The 27,896-nt window shown below is 47.1% G+C and overlaps 2 protein-coding genes and 1 long non-coding RNA gene across 5 annotated transcripts in view; 1 reads left to right on the forward strand and 2 right to left on the reverse strand.

Annotated features, from left to right (window-relative positions):
• The window catches only part of LOC120887449 (uncharacterized), a 259,915-nt gene extending 254,617 nt beyond the window's left edge, over nucleotides 1-5,298 (reverse strand). For all 3 annotated transcript variants that reach the window (XR_013426335.1, XR_013426337.1, XR_013426336.1), the window contains exon 1: nucleotides 4,568-5,298. This is a non-coding gene — a long non-coding RNA (uncharacterized LOC120887449). The remainder of the gene's footprint in view (nucleotides 1-4,567) is intronic.
• A 66-nt stretch (nucleotides 5,299-5,364) lies between these two features.
• Atp1b1 (ATPase Na+/K+ transporting subunit beta 1) lies at nucleotides 5,365-27,565 on the forward strand. Its single transcript, XM_005319836.5, has 6 exons — nucleotides 5,365-5,925; nucleotides 10,332-10,460; nucleotides 21,187-21,342; nucleotides 22,381-22,565; nucleotides 24,907-24,987; nucleotides 26,166-27,565. The coding sequence occupies exons 1-6, from the start codon at nucleotides 5,829-5,831 to the stop codon at nucleotides 26,427-26,429; spliced, it is 912 nt and encodes a 303-aa protein (XP_005319893.1). The 5' UTR covers nucleotides 5,365-5,828; the 3' UTR covers nucleotides 26,430-27,565.
• Nucleotides 27,376-27,896, reverse strand: part of Nme7 (NME/NM23 family member 7) — a 165,751-nt gene continuing 165,230 nt past the window's right edge. Inside the window, exon 12 of the mRNA XM_078022274.1 lies at nucleotides 27,376-27,659. Coding sequence (XP_077878400.1) covers nucleotides 27,627-27,659 — 33 coding nt within the window. The 3' untranslated portion in view covers nucleotides 27,376-27,626. The remainder of the gene's footprint in view (nucleotides 27,660-27,896) is intronic.

A 27,896-nucleotide genomic window follows, 5' to 3' on the forward strand; every position in this document is an offset into this window, starting at 1 on the left:
TGCCATTATCTTCAGCACTAAAACAGGAGTTATCCACAATGACTCCTCCTGGCCTTCAGCTATCGCTTCAGTAAGAAGTTGAAGATTAAGCAGACCATAAAATAGGCATACCTTTCATCTCTAGAAGACTTCAGATTTCCTGCAGAAAGGGGCTTATAAAAATCCACCCCCATCCCAGTGTCATCTATCCTTCCTGGGGCTGATGAGTCCATGCTGAAACAGAGCTCCTGGTTTCTCTTATGCTCCACAGCCTAAACAAATCTACATATGCACATCTCCTGGCCTTTGTTTCTATAAATTGTGATCCTTCTATAGGACCAGTGGAGAAACAAGCTAGCTGCTTCTCCCTGTTTGTTCAAACTGCATACATTTTGTTTTCCCCTTCTACATGGCTTGGTTTGCTTATTTCTCATGTGGGTGGATGGCTGAATTTTGGCCAGCTGAGATCCAGGCAGGTTTCCTGATAATAATTCCTATCTGCCAGGGTAATGCGGTAGTGGCTCTACCCTTAGTGAGATTAGTTCTCAGAAAAGTGCTCAATGGTTGCCTTTTAAGAAAGTGGAAAATTCTGAAAAGGAACTTTTGTTCATTAACTTTTGGAGATGGGGGTCTTTCATTGTTGTCCAGGCTGACCTCAGATGATCTTTAGCCTCAGCCTCCCCAGTGCTGGGGATGGAGCTGAACTACACACCCAGTCTTGGAACATGACAGAATGCACTGGTTGGTTCCCTGCATTAGCGGAGCACAAGGAGCAGGTGAGCTGACTCTGAAAGCTGTAACAGTGATCTGGCACCACTTCCCTGGGGCCCTAGTCCTGCCAAATGGCAATCATTTGAGGGAGTCATGATTTCTTACAGAGACAATGCTCCTCAGTGGTCCTCCTAAAACCATGTGTCCATCCGTATACTTCACGGGGGTGGACAGGAATTCTGGCAGGTCTCACTACTCATGGTTTGTAGACATCCCTGTTAAGAAACAGCCCAGCAGCTAGGCACAGTGGTGCACACCTGTAATCCCTCAGCTCAGGAGGCTGAGGCAGGAGAGTTGCAAGTTCAAAGCCAGTCTCAGCAACTTAGCAAGGCACTTAGCAACTCAGTGAGACCCTGTCTCTAAATAAAATATAAAAAAGGGCTGGGGATGTGGCTCAGTGGTTGAGCACCCCTGGGTTCAATCCTCAATATGAAAAGAGAAAAAGAAAAAGAAAAAAGAAACAGTTCATCAGAGAGCAACTTGAGGAAGACTGCCAGTCAGGACCTGGCAGCCGAGATAACCCATTACTCCCACTGAAGGTAGAAGAGTCCAACATACCAGTGGGTAAGGTAAAAAGGTAGCTTTTCATTATTTTCACGCTATGTCCTTACATAGGACAAGGTTTCAACTCCAGACCCAGAGACATAGGAAAGTGCCAGAATGGCCGCAGATGAAAGCAGCAAAGGAATAACTCTATTTGTCCCCATCCAGGGTCTCTGGTTTCTCTAGGAGACCAAAACCAGTTTGGAGAATGATTTGCTTTACTACTGAACACGAGAGGGTCCATTCTGAAGCAGAGTGATGCCCTGTGGAGCAGTCAGGCGTCCTTCTGTGATGGATGGTTGGGGCACTCTGCCCAGCCTTGAGTCAGGTGTTACCCAGGCGTCCACCCACGCCCCTGCCATGGTGACCAGACTGCAGCCTTTCCCAAGCTCTGCATCGCAGGGCTGCACACTCCGGCTGCTTCCCACTGCCAACAGAGCCCGCCATTGAGCATTTTTCCTCTGCACTGCACACAGTTGCTGCTGCCAGGATGAGTCACCGTGCCACACATCCCCCCTCCCCTCACTCCGTACTTAAAATACTCCAGGCTGGCTGAAAAGCACCCCACTGTGTGTGAGCACGTGTGAGCGTGGGATTGGCAGCCCGCCCCTCTGCAGCTCTCTGCAGAGCAACTGCATTGTGTGTGGCAGTGGGGCCCGTGGGGTCAAGGGGGTCAGAGAGCCAACAGCTTGGGAGATCTGTTTGTCAGGTCTGGGTCTCTCTCACGCAGACTGCCAAGTTGCACCCTCTCTTTTGCACCCTAATTTTAGCCTTCCTGGGACCTTATTACTGGGAATGACTTGTCCTGTCTCTTCTCCCAGTCCCATTTCTGACTGGTTGTCTTGCTACTAACAGGACTGCCTTGTCCTGCTTTCATCCACTGGACCCTGGCTCTGCCTCCAAGAGGTTCTGTTTCAACCACAATAGTTTCTGGTTGTTTTCTGTGTTAGAACCTATCATCCTCACTTGGACAGAGGTCCATAACCCCCTTCTACTCTCTGCTGCCATTTCTGCTTCCTGCCTCTCCTCCATCCACCCACACACAGCATTAACCTTGGGGAGAGCCAATCACAGGACTCCAGAACCATCTCTTCCCTAGCCTGCACAGAAAAATATCCTGAGCCTTTAAACTGAATTTTCTCCTCCTTTGTTCTGCAGAGAAACACTGCACTTCACAAACTCGTATTAAACAGCTTCTTAGCTCCTAGGACCTACACCTCCCTCCACACCCAGCTACACACCCCATCTGCCAGAAGCACCCCTTTCTCCTGAGAGCCACACAATTTTTGCTTTCAACCTGCTGCCACAGCACCCTTCACAGAAGGGGCCTTGGAACAAAAGCCCAGCCCAGTACAGCCCAAAGGGACATTATGTGCTTGAGTTATTCATTACTGGAGTTAGAGAGGTCACAGAACAGGAAGCACGTTGTGAAGCAAGGGGAAAGGTGGCATGGAGGGTGGGGAATTGTCAGGGTGACCTTCTACTAGCTTGATGGGAACTCCAGAATCCTGGCAGGGGGTAAGTATCAGAGAGGTGGTAAATTCATTGCAACAGCCCCAAGGTTAGACAAGGTCAAGTGGAAACAGGGAATTATAACTAAGCTAGCTACTTAATAGCTCTTGTTATGGACCAGGCACTGTGCTTAGCACTTTCCCACGTCTCCCATTTCATCCTTGCTACCATGTATCACTTCAGTTTTACCACTGAGGGGACAGCCCTAAAGAGAACAAATGATTTGCCCAAGGTCACACAGCTAGCACACACTGGAGCTGGAATGCGGACACAGGCTGTTTGGCTCTTCCCCAGAGGGTACCATGTGGTGAGGAGGTTGGATGGGTAGGACAATTCCAGATACAGTGGCCAGCCAGGTGGAGTTGGAGGTGAGCCACTGAGAGGTCTCTGCTTCCCACAGGGCTGAGATCATGCTTGCCAGTAGAATACCCGGCTGGGGTGGAAACGTGGAGGTTTCTAGGAAGCCAAGCGGACAGTGGTTTAGAATGGTATGCTGCACTGGCTCTGCAGGCCTGACTCTCAGGGCTCTGTCAAAACCTGAGGAGAGTTTCATGCACGGAGGGAGAGAAAGCAAAGCCAGGGAATCAAAAATTAAGAGGGGAGATATCTGCCAGAGGAAGACAGTAGGTCAAGGACGGGAGAGAAAGCCAAGAAGCCTGTCTTTGCCAGACACAGCATCAGACTTCAGCCCTGGAGAGCTAAGGTAGGGCACTTTCTATGTAAGAAAAAAGGGATCGTGATGAAAAATTGATCACTGTGAACCTCTCAGTACATACTTTGTTTTACCACAAGCTTCTCCTGGAGTGGGGGGGGGGGGGTCAGGGGGGCCTAGGAAGGGCAACCTCCCCTCAATCACCTCCCTCCTTCCCACACCACATTCCCTCATTCACCCTTTCTTGCTGGTTCTGCCCACAGGGTTTACTCCCTCTTCCTATAGTGGACACTCAACAAACACATGCCCTTCACAGCGACCTGTTCTGCTGGAAACTCCTCTATGAGATAACTCCTGCCTGGAGGGGGACCAGGGGCACCACATCTGCAGGTGCAGCCTCTTACTCTAGTTCTCCTACCACCAACCACAACTTGGGGCTTTGCCAACATAAACACTGCAGAGGCAAAGTAGGGGATGGTTTCCTTTCCCAACAGGCCATTCTCAGTCACCCTTGACAGAGCCCCACAGCAGCCCCTCTGGGGCTGTATGAGTAGGTGGATGCTTCTCCCCTGAATTTCAGGAATTTTCAAGTTTGCTCAGGTCTTCCAAGTGGGCCTTGAGAAAGATGAGTGAGAAAGAGCTCATTTTGTCAAGCTTGTCCAGAGGCCTGCAAGGTCGACCTTGGGGACAACCTTGGGTGGCCTGAACAAACATCTCTGTATTGGGTAAATCCTTGATATGGGGCTGGGAAGTCCCCCTTTCCAGGATGGGCCATGCTCCTCTCTTGGGATGGGGCTTCTCTGCAGTGACTGCAGAAGCATCCCTCATTTTTCTGCTGTGTCACTGCCCTGAGAATGATGTGTGAAGCTGCTCAGAGGCTCAGTGGAGGGGAATGGAAACACGAGTTTGGCTTTTTAGCAGCTGCAGATACAGGATGGGAAGGGGTACTCCATGCCCAGGGCTGCTCTGCAACGCTCTGCCATTTGACCTGGGTTTTCCCAAATGCACTTTGGCTTCAAAAATTTTTCAGCTCAGCAAAGAGGTCGGTACCCCCAAGGGGCGCCCCTAAGGGGGAGTGAAAGCATGCCAATTAGAATACCAGCCACCGACCTGGCGAGAGGAGTCCTGGGTGGCCGGGTCACGTGCAGGAGGAGAGTCCTGGGTGGCCGGGTCACGTGCAGACATTGTCCCCCGGGGTCTAGGATGGCCTGAGCCACAACCGGTTTCGATAGGACGACTCACTCCAGGCTACCGCCCTGAGTGGGTTTGGCAATTGTCCTGCTCGAGGTGGTTCAGGCCGCCCACAAGAAGCACAGCCTAGGAGTAAGGAACTGGGGCTACCGGCTGGGTTGGCCTGGAAGGAGAGGGACAGGCCGGAACTGCGACCGCAGGGGTAGGGAGCGCGAGGGGGCGGCAGGTGCAAGAGCTGAGAGGCAGGCGGGGCGGAGCTGGGCAGAGTCACGGGCGTCCCGGAGTGACCTTCCCCCACACAGCCAGGGCCTAGGAGAGGTGGACCTACAGTTAGGGGAGACCGAGAGCAGGCGGGAGGAAGGGCTGGGTCACCACAGTGGGCCCGGGGTTCCCGGCATCCTTCGGGCTCCAAGCGACTCAGGTGCAGGTTATTCCACCACCTAAGGCGGTGAGCACCCAGCCAGGAGCGGGGAGGGGGCTGCGCGGCCGCAGGAGCCCTCCTCCCGCTCCCTCCGCCTTTCTCCGCGCCCCCGCTCCCCAGCCGGCCCCTTCTTGCTCCTTTGTGCCAGCCCGGCGCCCGCCCCTTCGAGACTCGGGCCCCGCCTCTCCGCGCCACGATTGGCCACTAGGGCCGCCAGTGGGCGGGGCCTCAGGCCCCGGAGGCGCGGTATATAGTAAAGGTAGGGCGTGCGCCGCAGCCAATTTCTCGGCTCGTGGCCGGCGCGCTACTGCCGGTCCCGCAGTCCGCTGGTGCGCCCTTTCCATTGGCTTCCGCCTGCCCCTGACTGTCTCTGCAGAGGTCACAGGAGGCGGGGGTCCCTCTCGTCCCCAGTGGCAGAGGGAGCGGCAACCGGGTTCGTGAAGTCCCTGCGCCCCCAAGGGCGAGAGGAGTGTGTGGCGGACCGGAGAGCCGGCGAGCGGTGCGCGCCCCCCATAGGTGCGGGCTCGGAGCCGCCCAGCCGCGCGTCCCACCCTCCTCCTCCGCCCCCGCCGCCTCCCCTCCTCCCGCTCCTGCCTCCGCTCCTCCACCGCGCGTCTAGCACTCAGAAAGCCGCAGCGGCAGCGGCGCGTCGAGCCTGCGGAGAGCCGGGCCCGGTCGCCGAGCGGCAGCCGGAGCGGACACCAGGGCGCACGCCGCAGTCACCCATCCGCAGCCTCCCGGCGCGGCTGACCCGCCACCATGGCCCGCGGAAAAGCCAAGGAAGAGGGCAGCTGGAAGAAATTCATCTGGAACTCGGAGAAGAAGGAGTTTCTGGGCAGGACCGGTGGCAGTTGGTGTAAGTACGGGGTCTGTAGCTCGCGTCCTCAGCTCCTTGTCTTTCCTGGGCGTCGCGTCCCCTGCGCAGGCCCTGCGGACAGTTCCGCACCCACCGTGATGACCAGGGTGGAGAGGCATCGTGTAGGAGGTGCTCCTCTCATCACGCCAGCCTGGGCTTGTCATCCTGTGAGAAATGCGGAGTCCCGACTAGGCAGAGGGTTACATGTACATGTTGCGATCTTGTCTTGGTAATTTGCAGTGCATCTTACCGATATCGCTTGAGCCATTCCCTCCTGGGAATGGTCAGGCTCTGGGAGACTGGCTATGCCTCTCTCCGGAGCCATAGCCCAAGTCCTTAAGAAAACGAGATTTGGGCTTGAGAGGAAAATCATGATGTAATCGCATCTAATGCAGGTGAAGTTGTATGTTGTAGCATCCTTTTTTTCTAGACCAAATATATGCTTAGGAAGAAGGGGAATGGAGAGGGGAAGAAGAATCCATCCATACTGCAGTATTTCATGATCATAGCCCTGGTTTTCCCCTGTGACCTCTCCCAGAGTCATCACAGGCCAGAAATGGCCCAGTAATCTGCATGTCAGGAGCGTCTAAGCCTTGACTGGAAAGATAGCAAAGTCTGGGATTTTTAAGGACTGTACAGACAGATGCAGACCAGCAGCTTGGGTTTGGTTACAGTAAAGGGTCAATGTAAGAAATGCATGGCACAAATGGAGAAACAGCTCATCTTACAGGATTTTGTGCAGCCTGTTGCTTCATTGGATGGACCCCCTCCCCCAGCCATTGAAAATTAGATACCTTAATTGTTTTTGCCTCTCTGCACCCAAAGGCTGTCAATTTTTTAGAAAGGTCATTTTGAAGGGCAGAGTTGTAGGTACGTGTATGAGTCGTGACTGCAGAAGGGAGGGAGGGAAGGACCCCCCCCCCCCTGCAGCATCACTGCCCCCTTTTCCTTCTCTGGTGTCTTCATCATCATCATCATCACCACCACAAACACCTCTGCACACCACTGCAGTCACTAAGGCAGCCCTGAAAGGGGCTGTTGCAGTGCTCGTTCGGGAGGATCTGTGGGAATCTGCAGGAGAATGAGTCAGGGAAATAGTACTTGGCTGACATTTTGAAATGGAAGAATCTGGAGTATATAATTTTTGTAAAGAAAAAAGAATACAGCCTTCAGTGAGTCTGCCTTGACTGAAAGTAAAGGGTTAAAAATGCATCATACTTCAAGGTTAGTCAAGGTGAAACCTCATTCTGAAGAACAGGGAAGCACAGGTGTTCCTGAGCCATACAAAATGCAGCTCACTGAAGTAATGGCTTCTTATTTCCTTTTATATTTTATTTTGTGGAGACTGTTCTTCACTGGGCTTATCGTCGTAGTGTCTCAGGCATAAATGTGTGTTTTTTTTTTTTTTTAATGTGGAAGGGAAATCCTGAAGAACCATGCAGTGTGTTAGGGTGAACAGCTCCCAGCCAGGGTCATCTCCTAGCAACTCCTGGCAACTTGAGGCCTGGGAGGTGCACTGCGGAGGGCGGTCTCCTCCCCAGGCTAACTGCAGCCTCTCTGGTAGTCTAACCGGCTGTCCATCACAGGGCCAGGGGCTGCACTGACTCCAGGCATATTGTGAAATTTGCCCTTTAGTATATTTTCTTCTTCATAAATATATTTTTCCATGCTTCTTAGAATAATATTTGCTTTAGAGGGTAAGGCAGTATGGAATAGCTAGTTCTTTAAGCTGACATTTAATATGGTAGCACCACCGAGAGAGAGAGAGAGAGAGAGAGAGAGAGAGAGAGAGAGAGAGAGAGAGAGAGAGGGGGGGGGGGGGGGAGGGGGGGAGGGGGGGAGAGGAGAGAAAGAGAGAATGAGAGAGAGAGAGAGTGTGTGTGTGTGTGTGTGTGTGTGTGTGTGTGTGTGTGAGAGAGAGAGAGAGAGAGAGAGAGAGAGAGAATATTTGTGTCTTGATAATCCACCCAGCAAGGTGTGAGTACACTGATGTGTGAATGCAGACAGTCACGTCTTGTCTTTCCTTCCCAAGGTGCAGGTGCTGGGCTAAAAGTCTAATTTTTGTTTTGCAAAAAGGTTAGCTCTTTTCTTGCACTATAAGAAAGGACAGAGCCTCTGTTAGGCAGGGAAAGTGACAGCAATTGCAGTCTTGTGCAGAGAAAATGCCCCTTTCCAGCTCCGGGCCCAACATGGATGCCCTTGGGATGAGGGCAGGATGCCCTTGGCTCAGTTTTGCTTATAGGTAGATTTTCACCAAGATGGACGCAGGAGACTCGAGCCTGTCACCTGCTGGAGAAATCACAGCATGCAAATCACCTTGTGCTTTCCACCTTTTAGCTGGGTTAATGGAGGCATTAGTGGGTTTTTATTTGTAGAACTGGTCCTGTGCCTTTTTTTTCATCTGCCTGTAACTTTTTGAGGGATACAGTTTTTTTCCCCTAACTAAAATCCTCTATTATTACTTGTTCTTTAAAAAAGAAAAGCAAATTGCTTAAAAGGGAAAAATACCTGTATCCCTTAACCCCACGGTGCCACCCCAGCACCCCAGCTGGTTGGCAGGGCTTAGCAAACCTTTTTTTTTTTTTTTTTTTTAGCAGTCCCCTGATGACCTGTGTCTGGGTGAGCTCATGGCATAGACCCTGCCGGGCCCACATGCTCCCCTCTAACCAAGTGGCCTTAGAGCAGTAACTAAGCAGGTTTTGCTAAGTAACATCTCGGAGCAGAAAGAGGACAGTTCCACACTTCTCTTGAAGTGTCCTGTGAGCAGAATGAGTTGGATCAGTGTGCCCTCTGAGTGGCTCTATTTGTATTTTAAATTGTAACCTGGGGCACATACTTTGCTCTGTGTCGGAAGGGGCGGGCGGGGGGGGATCTGGAAGCAGGGATGAGCAGTCAGAAGAGGCAGATATGATTGAGCTAAGGAATTCAAGGTGGGATTTCGAGGGTAGTGAAATGGGGAAGAATCTGAAGCAAGCTGGGAGCTCTGGCTGACTGACCAACTCTTGCACCTCTTAGGGGCATTCACTGGAAAATTTTTCCAGATCTCTTGACGTCACAGCCTTGCCATTTGCCTACTACTGCTTGGATACAGAAGGCAGCGCTTAACCCTTGTCCTGCTGGGAGGGAGGGCGCCACAGGCGGCTGTGGTTCTGCCTTATGCAGCCTCTGCCCTCTTCCTTGTCTATGCTGTGTCTTTTCCTAGTTTTCTTGTTCTTTTTTTTTTTGGAAGAGGAGAGAAAGGTTATGAATAAATGTTTCCGCTTGGTTTTGTGTGTGTTTTCCTTGCTTTAATAGCTCTGTAGTGGGATTGCCTGGACTTTTTCATGATGGGAAAGTTTTAAATGCATGGAGAGGGCCACATGGCTGATTCCCACCCTCCGTGTCCCCTCCCCCGGCCCCTCCCACCCTGTGCACTTGTTCTCAATAACACTTTTGTTCTGTGTTTTGTTCCCAAGGACCCTCCATGTTATGCATGAGATCTGGACCTTGTTAGAAGTAGCCGGGGCGACTCTGTCAGGCATGTCTCTGACTTGATAATCTTGCAGTGCGTTTGTTCTCACTGCTGCATTCGCATGGAGTGGTTGGCTGGCAAAGGACTGCCCTGCGATGCCCGGTACAGCCTGTTACCATGCGGCTAATCGGGGAGATAATCCTTGTAAACCAGTAACTGATAGCCTTGTTCTCATCTGTGGGCTTCATGTGGTTTTATTTTTTTCCCCTTTTTCTTCTTTGGCAGCGAGTTCAGCCTTCCTTCTGGTATCCCGTTAACTATGAGAAAAAGAAAATGGAGCTCTTCGAGTCAGTCATTGCTCTGGTGTCAGAAGATGAAATAAAAATGTGCTGGCCGTTTTTACTGTAGGATTCCCATTGTTTGCTTTTTTCCCTTGTCTTGTCCCCCTCAAAGAAAGACCATGTGTTCAGTCAGTGACACACACCAAAGGTGGAGAGGCAGTGAAGAGGAGAGCATTGCTGGCTCAGCCTCCTTGCAGCATATTCAGGTGTTGAGTGTTCGGAAGAGCAAGAGCCTGGATTGTCATGTTCAGTGTCAAGGGATAAGTAAGGAAAGAAAGTGTGTCTCCACGGGAGCATACTGTCATATTTTAAATGCATTGCATAAGCATGCAAATTTAGTGCTAGATTTTTATTGGTGATCTTCATGATATTTTTTCCTTTGGGAATGAAATTACTTCCCATCAGAATCTTGGTTGTAATTGAGCATTCCTCTACCTCCAAAACCTCTAAACAGAGAATAAGCTTCCTCTTCCACCAGTGTTGGGAAAGGCAGCTTTGGAGAAGCAGGCTGGAGGGGAGCCGGGAAGGAAGCTGCTCTCATCCAGGAGCGTTAGGCTTTGGTTCTGAGCCATGACTCCATCACAGCCTTTTGTGTCCCTCTGTTCTCCCTGCAGTTAAGATCCTTCTGTTCTACGTGATATTCTATGGCTGCCTGGCCGGCATCTTCATTGGAACCATCCAAGTGATGCTGCTCACCATCAGTGAATTTAAGCCCACGTACCAGGACCGGGTGGCCCCACCAGGTAAACCCCCACAACTAGGATCTGTTTTTTTTTTTAAAAACCCTTTGAACATTATTCTGTAAGACACTGTTCCACCAGGCCTGGAAAGAAAAAAACAGGATCTCCTCTCTGCTGCAGACAGATTGCCTGCCCGCAGTGCAGGCGGGGCTGCGGGGGTGGCGATGTCTTTCCATAGCCCAGGCGTGAGGGTGAAGAGTCGTTCGGCACCCAGCCTGCCTCTGGCCAGTCCTGTGCCGCCATGCGCAAGTCGCCTGAAGGGCCTGTCTCCCCATGCCTGACCCTCAAGGGCTTGGTTAGTGGGGTCCTATTGGGGCCTTCCCAGCTCTAACACATGCTTTTTTCTTTCTTGAGGGGCTATGATTCTGATAAAGCCTTTAGAAAAAGCACTTCAGCTCCTGTTTTAAAAAGCTAACTTATTTTAGGGATGATTTGAAGCCCTGAAATGGGTCATCTACTCACAGGGAAGAGCAGTGACTTCAGGGGTCCAGTCTGTCCTGCTACTGACTTCAGTTTGACCTTGAGGAAAGTCATTTTCACTTCTTAATATTTATGCCTACTTGTTTAATGAGCTTTATTTACTGGCTTTGTGGACCCTTTTTGTAGTTTAATTAACTGTCTCCATTAGCTCTAACAGCTTAAGTGAACAAAAGATTGTAACAGAAACTGCAGACTGTCACATGAGTCCCCTGGTGTAATCTGGGTGCTGCTAGTAAGGCTGAGCTGTGTCCACACCAGTCACTGCACACCATAGATGGCCCACTACCTCCACGCCAGAGGCTGACAGGACAAGGCAGCAAGCAGCAGTAAACATGAATTTACGGTGTCGCTCTTTCAAAAACTCACTATCCCCAGGACCTAGAGAGAGAAGCGGCATTGGCATTGTACAACTTCCGGGTTCTCGCATATAAATGACCTTGAGATTGTTCTGGGAGGTGGTGAAGACTTGTTGTCCTTGTTTTCCCCGGGCAAGGGCTTACTAACACTCGACGTAGGTGACAATCTTGAGGCTGTCTGCATGGCACTGAGCTGCCCAGATCAGGTGCTGCTGCCCATCGCAGGCTTGTCAGTCCACCTCCCTGGTGTGGGAAAGAAGACCTTCGGAATGTGGTGGTGGCACATGTTGTCCTATGGTGCTAAGTCATATGGTCCCCCGCTTTGTAGAAAGCCTTGAGTGTTTCCAGATGAAGCTAGGTGGGAGATGGAAAAGAAAAGCACGTTAGGTGAGTCTGTACAACGCTTAACCTGTCACAGGCGTGCCTCTAGGAAGGGCTCAAGCAGACTTTCCAATGTGCAGAGAAACTGCAGGTCTTAAATAGACATGGTTCACAGGGCGTCTGTGCTAGCAAAGCACGGTGCCTCTTCATGCCCTCTTCTGTTAGAATTCTTACAATGGCATTAGTGACATAAATTTGTGTACATCTTTTATTGTGGTTTTGCTCCTTACAGGCTATTTATTCTTCAATCACAATGATGCTATTTTATAATCATTCTTGAACTTGAAGTCAAAGATGACCACAAAACCAAGCAGTTTCTTTTATTTCCCAGATTTAAAAAAAAATTTCTTGACTATATAGATTTTGGAGTCTTTGATAAACAGTTTTCTCCATGCTCTTTGCTAAAAAAGGAAATTTCACCTTCGAAAACAAATAGCCAGAACATCTGACCTTGTAAGGATTTGCAAATGACCTTGACTTAACCATGTGAGGTGCTCAGTCTCTTCCAGCCTGCTGTCTCCCTGCCTGCCTCCCTCTTCCTTCCAGCACCCCGCCTAAAAGACATGTTCCTGGTACCTATATTTAGTGTGCCTACAGCAGTTGGATGCACTGACAAACTCTCACTTCTCCAAAGCAGTGTTGGTTGCTCATCTGGGAAATATGTGTTCTTGTCCTTTGGTCTGAGTCCCAGGAAAGTCTTGGGTCTCCATTTCCCCTGTTGTCTCCTGTTCTTTGTCTTAGTAACTTATTTCTCTCTCCTTTTCCTTACCCATGTCCTTATCAGGAGAGTCTAGACCAAGTTCTCCTGCCCACTTGCCCTGTGGGGTTTTCCTGTATCTCTACAAGGGACGTGACATTTATTTGAAAATAATGGTAACCTTCAAGGAGGGCTGTGGAGCACTGGCCGCCTTTGAAGGGTCACTGAAGGCCCTGCATGTCTAAGGGACTCTTATTGGAGTCTCCTCTTGGTACCATTCAGAAAAGATTTTAAAAATTTGTATTTTGGAGAGGTGACAGCAATTCCTTAAATGTGTAGACTGAACAAATATGTGGAAGAATATCCTGACAATTTTTTTGGCTTCAATTTCATGTCTCTAAACCTCCATTTTTGTAATGGTTAAAGAGAGAAAACTCTTAAGTCAGATGTACCTAGGAAGTGGGAAAGGCTTCAAGGATGAGCTAATGCTGTTATCTGCTGAATGTGAGGCATGAAAACAGACTTGTCCCAACTGGGTGTCGAGTGCCCTCTCCACACTGGGATACCTTGTAATTAGATCTCTTCCAAATAGCATGTGTGGTGGTGGCCAAATTAAGCAGCGACAATTGTGCAGTGCTGGTGGGTCTCTGAGTCTGTAACACTGGACACAATGATAGGCCAAACATGCAAATCACAGAGAAAAGACTACACTACAAAATGCAAGTGAAGTTTCAGGAAAAATGGGTAACCTATCCAGTTTCTTGGCCCTAAGCAATGATGGCTGTTAATGCTTGTGACATTCCTTAAAGGTCTCACCAATGTGGGATATTGAACAGAACTGCATACTCCCCCTGGAAGGCATAAGGCTATAGTCTCAGCTGAGATGTTGAGACATACTATGTTGCTATTTTTGTAGCTCAAAAATGGTTGATGATTGGTAAGTTCACTTTGCTTATCCTAAATACCAAAGCAGCCTCCTGAAATCCTAAGCCCCATTGCACATAGGTCCATGGTCACTGTGACCTAAGAAGGAACAGCAGTTGGAGCCAGATATCCCCACCACTCAAATACTTTCTAGCTCAGTAAGCCTCAGTTTTCTCATCTGTAAAATGGGAGCAATACCATGTGTGAATAATGAGGTGATATATGTAAGGCAACTAGTAATTTATGGAGGTACACTTACTGGTGTCAAGGTACGTGTGGCTGTGATGGCTGCTTTTCTCAGGAGTTGTGATATGGCAGGGATTTCTTTGCTCACTTAAATTTTCAGGGAGTCAGTAAAACCTTAGCTTTCTCTAAGGAGTTTGGAAGGCGCTGGATTAAGAAACACGTTTTAGCTGGGCATGGTGGCACACGCCTTAAATCCCGGTGACTCTGGAGGCAAGCACGTGACAAGTTCAAAACCAGCTTCAGCAATTTAGTGAGGCCCTGTCTCATAAAATAAAAAGGGCTGGCAATGTGGCTCAGTGGTTGAGTGCCCCAGTTCAATTCCCAGTACCAAAAAAAAGAAAAAAAATGTATATAAAAATCATTTTTAAAGGATTGGAGAGAATCTGACTTTGCAGTGGCTCTGTAGCCTTCTTTTACCCACCGACACCTGCACAGCTGCCACCTTCCCGTCCACAGGTGGATCGCTCAGGAGTGCCCTGCCATAGTGATCGCAGCGTCTCCCTCAGTCTGTTAATGCATTTGGGTCTGGGGATGGGTGCTCTTCTTAGCTGTGCAGAGAAGGCTGAGCACACACGTGCACAGACACCCAGTTTCACCCACACACTCACGCGCACCAAGCCCTGTCCTGTTGACTCTGCTGGCCCTGCTACTCCTAAAGCTGGTTTAATAGAAAGGTCTCTCCTTCCTACCCACTACTGCCCTTCCCCCACCAAGGTCACTTGGCTTTGCTACTGCGCAATGAACTGAAGGTCACTATGTGACAATCCTGGGTACAGGGAGGTTCCCAGGTGGCTTGCTTCCTGGAGTAGGTGTGAATGTACCCTCCTGTTCTTCCTCTTCAGGTTGTGGGTGACCTTTTGTTTTGTTCTTTATAAAGAATTGAACAACAGCAGAGGAGGTAGAGAGGGATGTTGGGAGGGGAGGGGAGGGGAGGGGGGATAGTAGGGGATAGGAAAGGTGGCAGAATACAACAGTCACTAATATGCCATTATGTAAAAATGTGAGTATGTAACAGAAGTGAGTCTGTATTATGTATTTGGGGAGTTCAAAACCCAATTGAGTCGAATGTATGAAAGATGATATGTCTTGAGCTCTGTAATGTTTTGAACAACCAATAAAAAAAAAAAAAGGAAAAAAAAAAAAAGATGGCTCCCTGCTGACAGAACTCCTTTTGCAAGAGTCATATTCTTGGCTTGTTGGTATCAGAATGGGGCAGGAGAGGAGGGAGGATGCAGACCTGCAGACCACGGTGCACTATCAGCAGTGTCGGTGCACTATCAGCAGTGTCGATTTCATCTTGTTTGTGAAAGGAAGACATCTAATCTGAAAAGCCATTAGGGTAGAAGCCGTCACAGTGAAATCTTAGCATGCTTAAGTAGAATTCCTGAGACGTCATTATGTCAGTCTCAGAAAAACTTATTTTTTGTTTTCAAGCTACATCACACTGTATTATTTCTCTCACCTAAGATTTCCAAGGGGAAATTAGAACTATTTGGTTTCCTTAGACTTTGAAGGAATTGTTATTTCAGAGTGTGATAAGGTGTTTTTCTACTCCTCTTCTTTTTTTTTTCCTGCTCTAACTAGAATCTGTTGGTTTATAATCTCTCCTCTAATACATATGCAGATCAACTGCTCTTGCTTTCCCTCTCCTCCCTTCCTGCCCCCACATGATCCTGCAGCCTGTCCCTGGAGATTGGATGAGGTGGCTTTGATGATGGTTTCTAGAAGTTACTACCCAGCCTGTGGTTTGGTAAAAGGCTCACGGCCGGGAACTCTACCTTTGACAACTAACCTACTCATGTAGTTATTTCTTTCTAAAGCTAAGGATACAGCTTGTAAGTCAACTCTTGGGTGTGCAGAAGCCTAATGATTAATCTAAGTTGCAGAAAAATGGGTCCCCCTCTGAACTCATTTGAAGATGAGTAAGTACAGCCGAGACCGCTGACAAGTAGGACCAGGTACCAGCCCTTGGGGGTGAGTGCTGGCAGAAGACAGCGCTGGAGCCTGAAGCTTCACTTAGGGATTTTTGATGGCACTAATCCAAGCAGGGCTGCAGCGTGGAAGGTGGTAGTGGAAGAGTGTTGGCCTCAGACCTTTAGGTGGGACAGTTGGTTCAGTGGTCGGCCCTAGGAACTGAGGACTGTGGGCTCACTCAAAGCTGACAGACTGGAGAGAAGCTGGGAAATGAACTGGATGTATTATCCAGTGGCTTCAAACAGGAAAGCATGTCTTTTCCCACACACATGCCTGGATAGGCCTCACCAGATGTCACATACATAATGCAGTGTCCTTCAGGATGTTAGTTACTTAGTATTATGTTTTATATTTAGACAAGTCAAATATACCATGTGTTCTTGTTCTTTGACCTTGAACAAAAAAGCATCATTAGTATAAAATGCTAGGGTTTGTCCTTTTTTCTCTTTCTTGTCCTGGGAACAGTCACAAATATGAGCTGTACACAATGTCAGACATAATGCTCCTGTGGAATTGTATCTGCTTTTAAAAATCATTCCAACTAAATACTTTTTTCTCTGTTTGCCTAAAAAATTAATATACAACTGAAGGGAAAAGACTGGTGATAAAGGGTAATTCTTGATTGGAGAAGGCCTTCAGCCAATGTGTAGCATTTGGCTTAGGCAGAGGAAAGATTTCTGCCCACCCGGGGCTGTTGAACACCTCAGTAGACCGTAGGGAGCAACTGAGCTGTTCATCCGGGACCTTACAGAAGACTGGGTGTCTAGGAGGAGCTTAGAAATACCCCTGTCTGCAGGCAGAAGGCTTATTCCTGGCTGACCCCACCCTGAGTCATGGGCTGACCCTGAGGCCCAAGGAGAGTCAAAGTCAACTAGTTTCCAGAGAACACCGAGGAGAACACCGAGTGGCCTTTTTCCTGTGCCCTTTGTATTCTGTTAGGTAAACTGAACTAGGACCAGACTGCTATAATGTGAAATAAAAATAAGAAACAATCTAGAAATATCTTAGTTCCTACTGAGTGCTGCCATTTAAGGCTGGGTGTGTAAAGTCACACAGCACCCCACAGTTGTTTTTTTTAGTTGGAAATCACTTTCCAACTTGGAATGCATAGGAGACTGTGATAAGGATGCATTGTATGTGTGGTTACATTTAAAAGCATCTCTCTGCTTCCTGGGCCCGCTTAGTCATACGGTAGCCTCTTGGAGGTTTCTGTGGAAAATGATACCTATTTAGAGTACTTGGCTAGTGATTCATCAGATGTATTAAGTGACAGTTACCAGCAGCTGTGCTTTGGGATTTGTTTGAGCTAACTGCTACAAGGTTAAAATGGCTACATTCTAGTTTAAATACTTCAGACTCACAAGTAGAGAAATTATAACCTTGCCACATTATAAACTTAACTGGAAACAAAATACTTCTTAATGGAAAACCTCTTTTGTGTCTCCCTCTGTGGCACTGGGATTGAACCCAGGGGTACTCTACCACTGAGCTGCGTCCCCAGCCTGGTTGCTAAGTCACCAGTGCTGGTGTCAAATTTTTGAAACTCCTGCCTCAGCCTCCTAAGCCACTGGGGTTCAAGGGGTGTGGCACAGCACCTGGCTGCCTTTCCCCCTCTCCCCCTCATTTGTCTCCGTTTGCTGGGGACACCCACTAGAACATTGGTGAGGAATGCATTCCTTCTTTGTTTCGCATGAGATGGGCAGACTTGGTGCCTGGGCGGGGTATGGAAGTGACTCTGGTGTATATCTCCAAAAAGAAAGTATGGAGCTGCAGGGCTGTTTTTTAAAAAATCCATATCTTTTGCAAAGTTGAACTACTCATTGAGAACCAAATATTAAAGTTTCACCCACTCACATTACTATTTCAGTCCTTTCAGGGGACTTGATTAAACAGTGGTGTGTAGCTGAAGGCAAATGCTCCTATGGTCCAGAGTGGTGCAGCGTGAAGAGCTCAGCCAGTTTAACGTTAACTGGTAAACTCGAGTTCAGGTACGGGGGAAGCAAAGGCTTACACGTCTGTCTTCTGGGCTATAATTTGAAACTACAAGCCAGTGATTGGGGGTTCTGCTATCTCTGGCTTCTGCGAGTTAACTGCAAACAAAGGTCATCATTGTTCTCAATATTACTATATCTTTAAGGAACGAGCAATGGAGAAGGGAGAGGCCTAAAGTATCCCATCCAGTGCGAAGACAACAAGTGAGAATTCCAGTCCATAGGTGGGACTTGTGCGTCCTTGGGAAGCATTACAGCTGGGGAATTTGAATGTGGACTGCAAATAATAAAGTTGCCAAGTCCAGTCCTGTTTCTTTCTATTTCTTGTCAGTGGTCTGATAAAAGTGGAGTAAATGATTTGGCAGGTTTGGATCATTTCAAAAGTCCTTTACCTGCTCTTACGAGTATCTGATTGCTTTAGAGAAATTGCTTTTAAGAAGAGGAATTTCCCTCAGGGTTTGGAGATCTCATCAGAGAAGTCTCCTAATTGAGACTGTCCAGGTCAGAATAGTCCAGGGGACTGACTTCTGGTAGTTTCTAGGGTGAGAAAATCCCATGCTACACAGCTGAAAAGACAGGAGGCCAAAAAAAAAAAAAAAAACCAGATCTGCAGAAGAGCCAAGGCAAGGCCCCGAGCTGGGTTGGCCTCCTGACTGCTTGTGTGTGCAGGTAGTACTCGTGTTCCTAGTGAGCGTGTGGCTGCAGGAGCTGTGTGACCTAAACCCAAATTATTTGTACATCTTTTCTGGAAACATTTGAATGAGAAGTTGAGTATCTTAAAAGGACGAGCACTAAGGCTTATGTTGGTCACCACCTTCTGAGACCCCTCCGGACAATCCTTGACCTTACAGCAGAGAGTAAGCCTGGCTGAGCTTCCTGGGACTTTGCTGTCATTCCTTAGCTCCTTCTGCCAAAGACTTCTATCACTTAAAATGGAAAGGACAAGATACCCCTACAATCTGACCAGCTGGGCAGGTTGTAGGGGTCCTAAGACTCAGTGCTTAACTGACCATTTCAGCCCCTGTATTTTGGATTGGTCAGTTTTTGATGCTTCTCGGTAGAGAGTGCAGTCAAGATTCTCCAAGTCAGCCTCAGTCTGCATTCTTTCCTGTGGTAACATGCAGACTCCATGCGTCTGGGCCATGAGCTGTGCTTACAGAAGGAGTTGAGCTTCCAGGTATAAATCGGTGTGAGACCACTGTGTGTTTTCTGTATTTCCCATTTGCCTCTCCTAGGGAGATATGAGCCAAATTGTGCAGCACTCTGGGCCAGTGCTGTCACTGCATAGAATACCATTTCCCAAATCAGACCTCAGGTGATGGCTAACAGAGGTGCTTGTTAATAGGAAAGGCTGGCACAGGTGTCTGGGTAAACACAAACTCAGTGTAGACCCCAGCTCTAAGTCTCCTGAAAAACATACTCGTACTGACTGAGGGGAGCTGACTTTGGGGTCTAACACGTCACCTGGTCTCTTCATTGTGGAGACCTGGGCGTGGCATGGTGAGCGAGGGAAGCTCCTGCACAATCCCACCTGCTTCATGTCCTTTTTTTTTCTGTGGGAGAATCTGGGAAGTAGCCTCACTGTTCAGACACATATCAAGGAAATGGCACTTTGGCCCCTGAAAGAGAGAATACAGAGGCAACCAGCACATGAGAGGCAGACCCCTGGGTGGGCAGTGGAAGGGGCCGAGACAGGACAGGGCTTTGCAGTCAGTTCCCCCACGTTCACTCTCGTGGGGCCTTCCAGGCCCCCTCTCTCTTTGCATCTATTGAGTGAGACACTCCACATTTCATGCTGATCTTGCTTACATTTTGTAAGCAATTTGGTTTTTGCTACATCAGCCACTGCTGCTGGGCCACAGGGTGCATCTTTGTCACTGGTCACACTGTTTCTTCTGTGAGCCAGCTGCAGTTCTTGCCCCCTCCCTCCCCAGGGAGCTCCTCTGGTTCAGACTTTGGGCCTCCTTACCTTACCTTCGTGTCACCTCGCTGGCTGGCCATTGCTGCCTCCTCTTCCTGCGTCTGCAGTGATGCTTGGCCCTGGCACACAGGTCTTGTGGAAGGACATTTCAGCCTGACGGATGCCAAGGCACTTGCCTCTGTCTCTTCATAGCCTCTCAGGTGTGTCTGTTTTCTCTAGACCTGAGGGTATTCTAGGAACACTGCACATTCCTGAGTTCCGGTCCCCCAGGCCCAGGTGAGTCAGCTTGACTCAAGCCAGGAATGACCCTCCCCAGCTGCCTTCCCCATTCCACAGGGAGCCTGCTTGCTGCACTGCTTTGTATTGGTGTAGGGGACCCCTCTGGTGGCTTTACTGTTGCAGGTACCTGTCATCCTAAGTGCACGGTTCTTTGCACTGTGCATCACAGTGCAGTTTCCTAATTTAATGTAGAGAGGTCGCTTAGGATCTATACCAACAAAAGGTTCAATTGTGGTGAACTTCTTCATTGTAAAAAGAAGAGCTTTCCTGAGCAGACGCTGCTCCTCCCCTGGGACTCCCTTCCGTCCCCATCATAGCTGTTCTCCCATGTTCTTCAGATCCCACCTCATCCTTCTCGCCATGGTTCTTATGTCACTTCTGAAGTCTTGGCCTTGGGCTCTCTTCTGCCCAGATCTTCACCCTCAAGATCCTTCTCTCAGTTGCAGCTCTTCCAGTCTCCTAGGACGTCGTGTCCTTGGAAAGGTGTGCTCACAGAGCCCCCTCACCACGGAGCCACTTGTGAAATTCGGAGCCATCCTTAGTCACTAAAAAGAAATTACAGCCACTTGGTGCCATGGCTGCTGAAGCCTGGTTCTCAAGCCCTGCAGATGGTGCTGCTAGGTTTTAATTACTGCAGTCACCACCTCCACTTTGATGATGCCACTGTCTTCACATCTGTGTCTCTATTGCCACTTGTAGATTTGAGTTTCTAAGAGCAGCAAACTAGGATTCTTCAGGACGTATTCATGTTCATTAAAAGATTCTTGAAACATTTTGTGCTTTGAATGGACGGGCATGGTGTGGTGCCTGTGAGGCTGCGTGTTTCACCAGTATTTGGGGGAATGATGTGGGTGCTCTCCTGACCTGCTAGGCTTGGTGGGAGGCACAGAGTGTGCAAATCCTAGGCACACAGACTTCAAATTTTACCTTGCCTGGTACTGATGTGCTCAGACCTGGGTTGGTAATTGCACATATACCCCAGAAACCCCAGTTCAGGTTAAAAGATCCATGTGAGCTCATAAGAGCCTGCGGAGCAGTGTCGATGTGGAGTTGGAATGTACAGAAGACCTTGGTGCTCACAGCTTTGTTTCACACCTTACTAGCTAAAGTGTGCACCCAAGGGTCCTAGAGGAAAAGCAGGCTTTGGAGCACTGCACACCTGGGTTGGAATTCTGGTCCCACGTGCTGTGATCTCAAGCCAACTACTGCGTAGCCTTTAGGTGCAATTGGTATTGTCATTCATAAAGTGTACATGGTGCCTACTGTGGAGCAACAGGCAGGAAGTTGCTTGATATGTGATATTACTCATTATTACACTGAGGTACTTAATCTTAAGTGCCAGAGAAGCAATTTCCCAGGGAGGCAAAAATTCAACCCACTGCTTTTAGCCAGGTGTGGGTGGCAAGTGTACATGTTCAGGGAAAGTCAGCTTTCCATTACCTTGGCTTCTCACGAGGAACCTGTCTCTTTCTGACTCCAGGATTAACACAGATTCCTCAGCTCCAAAAGACTGAAATTTCCTTTCGCCCTAACGATCCCAAGAGTTATGAGGCCTACATGCTGAACATGATGAGGTTCCTGGAGAAGTACAAAGATGCGGCCCAGAAGGACGACATGATTTTTGAAGACTGTGGCAGTAAGTAGATTCACTGTAGATGTTTGTGGTTGGTTTTCTTTCTCACTAATTCTAATTTCCCATTTCTATTCGTTACTTTCTGGTTGAAGAATACTTCTGAAATAATTAGAAACTAAACTCTTGCCATATTGGGAAGATGCTTTTTTCTTTTTTTTAAACTGGAGGCTGCAACGGAAGAGACAGTGTAACTTCAAATATTACTATTTCCTGCATCTGAAAGATGTTCTTTAAACCTACTCCTAGACACCACTGCCTTTTATGATAGAGATCCAAAGACGACAATGACAGTTTTAATTCTTGTGTCCACGGAGGTGTAGTTGTGTTCTCCGAATCTTCCCCGAAAGTCCTACTTACTGAAGAGAGCACAGGGCCTTGTCTGGCCACCATGACTGTTTGGTATAGTGAGTTAGGACCCACTGATGGACGAAGGAGGGACTGTGGTCAGGGTACACTTATAGATCCTATTTGGGATCAGTAGTGAAATGCATCTTAGGCAGCTGAGCACTACGGATGAGGAGATGAGCTATTTCCTTTTACTATTTAACATGCTAATTAGGGATAATTCTGACCCAAAACTAGGAAATTCTGACTGAAAACTATCAGTTCCAAAAATGAGTGACAATTCTTTTGTCTTGTAACGTCCCTGCTATTGAGCTAAACCAACGTTGACCTGTATGAACGACACTGTTTGTGAAGGATGCTCCGGTTTCCTTTCTGTCTTCTAAAATAGCTGCGTAATCCTAGATTTAGAGGCAGGGAAATACTGCCAGAGACCAGATAGGGGCTGATCATCAAGCACAGGTGCCATGAGGCTTTGCAGTGAGCCTAGTGCCAGCTCTCACCTGTGGTAGCACATCTTCTTAGGCTTGGTGAAAGGAGAGAAGGCTGCTGGAGATCTCTGCTCTACTGGCTATGCATGATATGAAGAGGAGCACCGCCTTAGAACAGGAAATTGAGACTAGGAACAAGGTTCTCCTCCTTTTTCCGTGGTGCTTAGGGAATTGCTGGTATAATATCAAAATGATGTTTGTTTTTTAGGTGTTCCCAGCGAACCCAAAGAACGAGGAGAATATAACCATGAACGAGGAGAGCGAAAGGTCTGTAGATTCCGACTTGAATGGCTGGGAAATTGCTCTGGACTCGAGGATGAAACTTACGGCTACAAAGACGGCAAGCCCTGCATCATCATAAAGCTCAACCGAGTTCTGGGCTTCAAGCCAAAGGCAAGTGGGGATATTTTAAATTATGGAACTGAGGTAAAGACTTAATTGATGTGAAAAGATAGCCAAAGTAAGGGCGTTTTAAAATATATTCAGTTGAAACCCTAATCATAGAGCAACACCAAAAAGTTTTGTATCTGCCCTGAAATTCCTGAAGTGAAACTGTGAATCTCATTTTCTAGTTACAGAAATTGAGTGGCAAAGCCAGATTTTGAAGTGAGCCCTGTAGCCCTTTTCTTAATATTTCTGCTAAGTATCCCGATTACAGCTTCTATACATGAAAACTCTTAAAAATATCTTTTTCCACTTTTTTTTTTTTTTTTAAGTTAAAAGATCTCTTGGATATACAGTCATATTTCTGGTTTGGGTCTTCCTGGAACCACAAGAGTTTTCAAAAAATTTATTGTTTCATAATATGAAAAAATGATTTTTTTTCCCTGAATGATGACTTCATTGCAGAAAACAAATAAACCCCACCTAAATCAGACTTTTATAACCATTCTGTTGGCTTCCTGCAGCTGTAATGGGTAAACATTACTTACAAACATTTGATAAATGTTTATCTCACCATTTTGTGAGAATATATTAATATATTAATTCTTTAAAAAGAAAGAAAAAAGTTATTTGTGTCGTCTCTGCTTTTATAAAGTCAGTTATTTTATTCTCTCCCCCAGATTATGATCGAAACAGGGCTGTCCTCTCACTTCTAAGTGGTTTCTAGCAGGTGTCCCTCCTGTCATGAGCGTTGCCTACTTGACCCATTTCCAGCTCTGACAGAAGTGACTGCAGTACTGAGTGATGTGAACATGCTCATTTCATTTCTGAAATCTGCCCTTTTGTTCAGTAATCTCCTAATGAATGCTGTTAGTTTATTCCCACAGTGCTTGCTACCCATGAATAATGTTTTCAAAAGAAAATCAGCATGGAGATGAGAAGTTTTATTAACTGAAGGATCCACCAAAGCTCTCTTATTGCCACCAGAGATAGACGTGGCTGAGCGGCTGGCTGGCTGGCTGGCAAAGCTCCTGCAGGCATTAGTGTATTTTGTCACAGAATTTTGATCTTCTTTTCACTTATACAAAGATATGACAGAAGAAGAGTGGTGGGGACCATAATAGTTCACATTGCTAGGCAGTGCTCTAGGATCATTGCTAGTTAGCAATGAAAGGCATTGGTGTGGTGTGGCCACAGGTGACCACAGCTCATCTCTGTAGAGTCCTCAAGACATCGAGTGGTGCTTGCAGAGGCAAAGCTGGGCTTGCTGTGATCCGTCCCCCTGGCTGGAGTGCCTGTCAGGGAGGAGCACCCCCCACCCCCGTCGTACCCAGCATGTCCGGTCTCTGCTTGGTCGTACATTGCCCCCTGACTTATCACTCCCTCCAGGGCCCTTCCCTGATGCTGTTAGGATCACCTTTGTTAGTGGTGGCAGGACTGCAGCATCTCACTTGGTGTGCCTGTTTCCTCAGCTTCTGAGAGTAGATTCTGGTATCTTCTTTGATCAATAAGCATTTTATCCCATTTTTTAAAGATAAATATATTGCTGGCAGGAAGTTTCAAAAGACTCTAATCTAGATCATCATTTTCTTAACTTCCACAACAAAGAGTAGCATCATGTTGTTGATTCCTTACTGGTGTACAGAACCATCTATTCTGTCTGACTTTAATCAGACTAGAAGCAAGCAGGTGACTGTCTTCAGCAGTGTGCTCATCACACTTTCCTGAGGAGCAGTCAGGCCAGGGATATAGCTTGGAAGCTCTAGAGGTTCACTGTGGCAGCACCATCAGGCTGCACCCCTTCCCAGCACCCCTTTGTTGAAGGGTAGTGCGCTCTCCAGCTGTTTGACATACCAGACTTTGTTAACGAGTTAGTAGGGAGCACTCCTTTGGTGGCAGCCTCCCCAGCCCTGGGGATGAGCGTGGAAAAGGAAAGCCTGCTTGCAGAGGTCTTGTTTTCTGTGGCACAGAGGAAAGCTCAGGCTGCGTGAAAACAAGTGTCAGTCACCTTTCCCATGTCCTGGCAAACCGTGAGCATTGTTTTTGGGTTGGCTCTTATGTTTCCCTGTCCTCCAGTGACAGCCACTCTTGAAGTTCCATTCAGCACTGGCTGCATTACAGCCTGATCCTCGGCTCACAGGACTTGGGCAGTTAGTTCACTTTCATTTCAACAAACTCGAGACTTTTCCGAGATTGGTCAGGAGGGGTCATTCATTTTACTATCCTGATGTGTTTTATTATTTCACTTGACTTATTGTGACAATGCATATTTATTTGACCTGCAAACCAGTTTTATATTTTAGAAATTAAAAAAAAAATTCTTACTGACCAAAGTGGGTTTTATTTTTAGCCTCCCAAGAACGAGTCCCTGGAGAGTTACCCAGTGATGAAGTATAATCCAAATGTGCTGCCTGTTCAGTGCACTGGCAAAGTAAGGACTTGTGGGTCACTCGAGGGTGGTGGGGATGGGTCAGGGAAGGGGTGGATGAGATTGTTTCTGGTAAGAGGTAACATTTTAATATAGGAAATAAGAAACATTTTTTTTGAATGTCAGTCTCAGGAATTCGAGTTGTAATTATACTGGGTAAACTTCCCACAAGGACAGAAAAGTACAACAAGAATAAAACCATGTGTGCTTTTCTCCATTGGTATAAGAAATTCAGATAACTGAATTTAGTCCATTGGAATACTGGTTTATAGAATTGAGAACTTAACTTCCACAACAAAGAATAGCATCATGTCATTAATTCCTTACTGATGTACAGAACTGTCCCTTCTGTATGAGCGGTTTTCTGCTCTGACCGAAACTGAAGGCAGTACTGAGTGACGTGAACACGCTCATTTCGTTTCTGAAATCTGGCACTGTGTTCAGTAATTTTCTTCTGAATGTAGAAGTGCTTCTCTCTGTTTAAAATGCGGGACCATCTTTTATTTTTTTCTTCTTCAGTGAATAGTGTCACCTAACAATTGGTAGTATGGGCTTCTCTTTAAAAAATTTTAAAGATTAAAGTAACATACATCCCATTGTCCGGCTAGATACCTGATGAATTGTTTAGAGATAGAATTTTAGGATATTTAGAATAAAAGGGAATTCCCTTTTATTAGTAGTAATAAAATTTCATATTATTTTTTAATTTGTTTTATGTTGGCACCAAGAAAAGAAACGAGTGTAAGAAATCAGAAAGATATAGATACACCTTTGGAGAGACAGTGTCACTGGGATAGTATTGGTGGGACAAGGCCAGGACATTTTTCACTGTTGACCTCTCATTTCCAGGAGACTGTGCAGGCTTTGAGAACTACTTACTTGGTATTTACCTTGGTTTCCCCATTTGCACAATGAGAGTAGCTCCTTTTGTGACAGTCTCTCAAGGGCCCTATGGATTACACTGAATATACGTTCTTTCTGTAGCATCAGACCCCCCACCAGTGTCTTCTCCTGCTTTGTGTTCCATTCTTCTGAGCCAGGTCTGAGCTAGACGTGTGGGGGGATGGCTGGTTTCCCTCTAGCAGAAGTCTGCACACTGTTTGGTGGGGTTGAGAATCTCATTTGTAAAGTGGAGATCCGTGACGTGAACCATTCAGCTCTCCTTTCACTCTGGTTTTTAGCGAGACGAAGATAAGGATAAAATCGGGAACGTGGAGTATTTTGGCCTGGGCGGCTACGCTGGCTTTCCTCTGCAGTATTATCCCTACTACGGCAAGCTCCTGCAGCCCAGGTACCTGCAGCCCCTGTTGGCTGTGCAGTTCACCAACCTCACCTTGGACACTGAGATTCGCATTGAGTGTAAGGCATATGGGGAGAACATTGGGTACAGTGAGAAAGACCGTTTTCAGGGACGCTTTGATGTAAAAATTGAAGTTAAGAGCTGATCACAAGCACAAATCTTTCCCACTAGCCATTTAATAAGTTAAAAAAGATACAAAACAAAACCTACTAGTCTTGAACAAACTGTCATACGTATGGGACCTACACTTAATCTATATGCTTTACACTAGCTTTCTGCATTTAATAGGTTAGAATGTAAATTTAAAGTGTAGCAATAGCAACAAAATATTTATTCTACTGTAAATGACAAAAGAAAAATAAAAATTGAGCCTTGGGACGTGCCCATTTTTACTGTAAATTATGATTCCGTGACTGACCTGTAGTAGCAGTGTTTCTGGCCCCTGAGTGTTGCTGCCTTGTGTATTTTATTTAGTGTACAGTACTGTAGGTGCATACTCTGGTCATTTTTCAAGCCATGTTTTATCATATCTGTTTTCTACTTTATGTGAGCAAGGTTACTGTCCAAGGTGTAAATATTCAATGGGAATAAAACTGGCATGGTACTTTTTTTTTCTCAGTTTGGCTCTTTCAAGGATAATGGCCCATCAGTGAGCGTTTTTAACACACTCCATAGTCTTTTCCTGTGATGTTAAGTCTTGATTTTTTTCCCCTGGGGCTGGGGGTGGGCTGTCATGGGGAACTGCCCTTTACATTTTACATGACACTACAGAAAAACACAAGAAGGTGAAGGGTTGTGCTGTGCTTCATAGAACGCCATCTTGACCTCTCTTGCCTTGTCCTCCAGCGAGCTCTGAAGCTGTCTGAGACCCAGGCCTGTACCGCTCTGCCAAAGGGCAGGGCTCATTTGCTTGTGCATTTTCTTCTTTTCTTTTTTTTTTTTTCTTTCTCTGGAGGCATCACATGCTGGTGCTGTGTCTTTATGAATGTTTTAACCATTTTCATGGTGGAAGGATTTTATATTTATGCAGTTGTACAATTTTATTTTTTTCTGCAAGAAAAAGTGTAATGTATGAAATAAACCAAAGTCACTTGTTTGAAAATAAATCTTTATTTTGAACTTTATAAAAAGCAATGCAGTACCCCATAGACTGGTGTTAAATGTTGTCTACAGTGCAGATCCATGTTCTAACATATGTAATAATTGCCAGGAGTACAGTGCTCTTGTTGATCTTGTATCAGTCAGGTTAAAACAACGGACAATAAAAGAATGAACACATTCCTCACATGCGTGATCACTCTCGTCCAAATGCCCCAGTCCGGCTTCCATACTTTCTGAACTGTTAGTTATCCAGGATCTTGAAGAAGTACTGCACCTGGAAGACAGACACACTCTTTCTTTAGTCCTCACAGAAGTTTGGCCTTTTTCACCTGCACAAAGATGCCAAAGCACCCCTTTCCAAAGAGCCCCTGAAGTTAATAAGAGGCAGGGAATCAATAAACCATTGATTTGAAGTTCAGTTTCAGAAATATTTTGCTGTGCTACTTTCACTCGGTTTAGAAAACTTGAAATTTTATTTCCAGCTAGTGTTCCACTAAATAAACGTCCACTT

This window comes from Ictidomys tridecemlineatus, chromosome 10, assembly GCF_052094955.1.
Source record: "Ictidomys tridecemlineatus isolate mIctTri1 chromosome 10, mIctTri1.hap1, whole genome shotgun sequence".
Lineage (NCBI taxonomy): Eukaryota > Metazoa > Chordata > Mammalia > Rodentia > Sciuridae > Ictidomys > Ictidomys tridecemlineatus.

Bases quoted from the DNA above. Each gene is read 5' to 3' on its own strand.
- Atp1b1 (XM_005319836.5), top strand. From the start codon at position 5,829: ATGGCCCGCGGAAAAGCCAAGGAAGAGGGCAGCTGGAAGAAATTCATC. The intron at 21,343-22,380 runs GTAAGTAGATTC...TTTGTTTTTTAG, and splicing joins GATTTTTGAAGACTGTGGCA to GTGTTCCCAGCGAACCCAAA. The intron at 24,988-26,165 runs GTAAGGACTTGT...TCTGGTTTTTAG, and splicing joins CTGTTCAGTGCACTGGCAAA to CGAGACGAAGATAAGGATAA.